Below are 1,854 nucleotides of genomic sequence, written 5' to 3'. Positions count from 1 at the left end.
TTATAGGGACAAACAGGAAAAACAATTCCAACATCCCCAAAAAATACTTCTATGTTGACAACCGTTTAGCTTAGATTATCCTACCTAATACGTTATACCTACATAATATAATATTTTTTTTAATGATTTATCAAATAAAATATTTATCAGTTATCTATTCAACGGTATTTTGGTAACGTGATCCATAACAACCTGGTATTTGGTATACATCCATATCATATAATCATGTAACTATGATATCAGCACGGAGTACGATCCACGATTATAAACGGTCATAGCAAGCGATACTCCACATTATCATTTATCATAGATATTAATAGACTTATCTATAATATTTATTAGTAATCGAAAATCAGCCTAATCAGACAACACTGTTTCCTTCGATGTTCATCAGACATGACCTGGTATGTAGCGGGGTCGTGGGGATTACACGTGTGTATGGATATGTGACAGTAATGGCCCAATCACTTATAATATGACAATAAGTTATTGTAGCGAGTAAGTAGGTACAATGGTTATCGGTATTATACTTTGGGTTCGACCGATATCGAGTTTATTACTTTTAGCTTCTGGTCTTTATAATTGATAAGTATTATTATGAGAAGTGCAGCAGTGCCGCAATCACTTTTAGTGGGGCGCACGGTGGACGCCCTGCTAAATGGGCATTTTACAATACATTTAGGGGCACAACTTATAAGCTTACTGTACTTGAAATGATTTGAAAAGTGTAATATTTTTTACTCTGGGGCATAAAAATCCAAATTGCTGCGGTATCTACCGACTAGGTATAACGCATTTACACACAAACACCTGCCAAAACTACCCAACTTTGAGGAGTTATATCTCATCAACGGATTAATGAAAAATGAAAATTTAAACGTGATAATTCATAAAAAAAATAGCTTTATTAATTTATGAAATTAAAAGTATAGGTTACCATTTGAAAATCAGAAGTTGATAGTGTTTTTTCTAATAAATATGAGGGTGAAAAATATAAAAAAAATATATAATTCTAGAACAGCGTAGATCTAAAATTTTGAAAAAAAAAAAATTTGAAAAAAGTGAATACTTTTTGAGATAATGAGTGTTTTACGCTTAATCAATCACCCTGTATACATGATGTATAAATATAACACTTGGAGTCAAGTTGCACAATCCTTACAGGGCTCCAGCGTAGTAGAACAAACAAGCAGGAAGCGATTCCATGTAGAAACACCAATTCCAGTAAATAAGTATAAGGTTAAAACCCAACCATTTGGTGACACATCTGATAGAAAAGCAATCGATACCCAACCACCAATGATTAAAATATGAACTCGAATTATGAATAAATAGATAGGGATAGTGATAGAATAGATAAGTAGACGTAGGTAGTAGTAGTAATATAGTAAATATAAACACACAAAAAAAAATTTTTTTTAGTATTATTTTTAGGATTTAATCTTAAGATAGCGTAGTTATTAATAAAAGGGGGAAATTAGAATTAAAAATATATTATGATAATTAGCATATTAAGCAAAATTATATATACATATTTATCAAATGATATTACGCTATAAAAATTATTGTAGCAGGAAAGAATCGCATGGATTTATAGTTATGGATTTTGAGTTTTCTATGATAAACCGTACGAGCATGGTCGTAAAAGCGGAGCCATATCGAACAGTCGTGACAGGTTTCAAGGTCAGGAAACTAGAAGGCCGACCTTTATTCCTTCCAGCTGACGAACAAATCCGACCCATGAGGGTCCATGAATTACAAATCACAAAGAAGAAATTAAAAGAATTTTCACGTGTAAAGAAATATTGAAGGATGCATGCTTAGATCAGTTAAATAAGAAGTTTGTCATCCAAA

The 1,854-nt window shown here is 31.9% G+C and overlaps 1 protein-coding gene across 1 annotated transcript in view; it reads left to right on the top strand.

Annotated features, from left to right (window-relative positions):
* LOC103307918 overlaps positions 1 to 1,314 on the top strand; it is a 19,964-nt gene extending 18,650 nt beyond the window's left edge. The window contains exon 3 of the mRNA XM_008180384.1: positions 1,165 to 1,314. Coding sequence (XP_008178606.1) covers positions 1,165 to 1,314 — 150 coding nt within the window. The remainder of the gene's footprint in view (positions 1 to 1,164) is intronic.
* The last annotated feature ends 540 nt before the right edge of the window (positions 1,315 to 1,854 follow it).

This window comes from Acyrthosiphon pisum, unplaced genomic scaffold (genome assembly GCF_005508785.2).
Source record: "Acyrthosiphon pisum isolate AL4f unplaced genomic scaffold, pea_aphid_22Mar2018_4r6ur Scaffold_20536;HRSCAF=21322, whole genome shotgun sequence".
Classification (NCBI taxonomy): Eukaryota; Metazoa; Arthropoda; class Insecta; order Hemiptera; family Aphididae; genus Acyrthosiphon; species Acyrthosiphon pisum.
The sequence above is the reverse complement of the archived record's forward strand: the minus strand, read 5'-3'. Positions and strand labels throughout refer to the sequence as shown.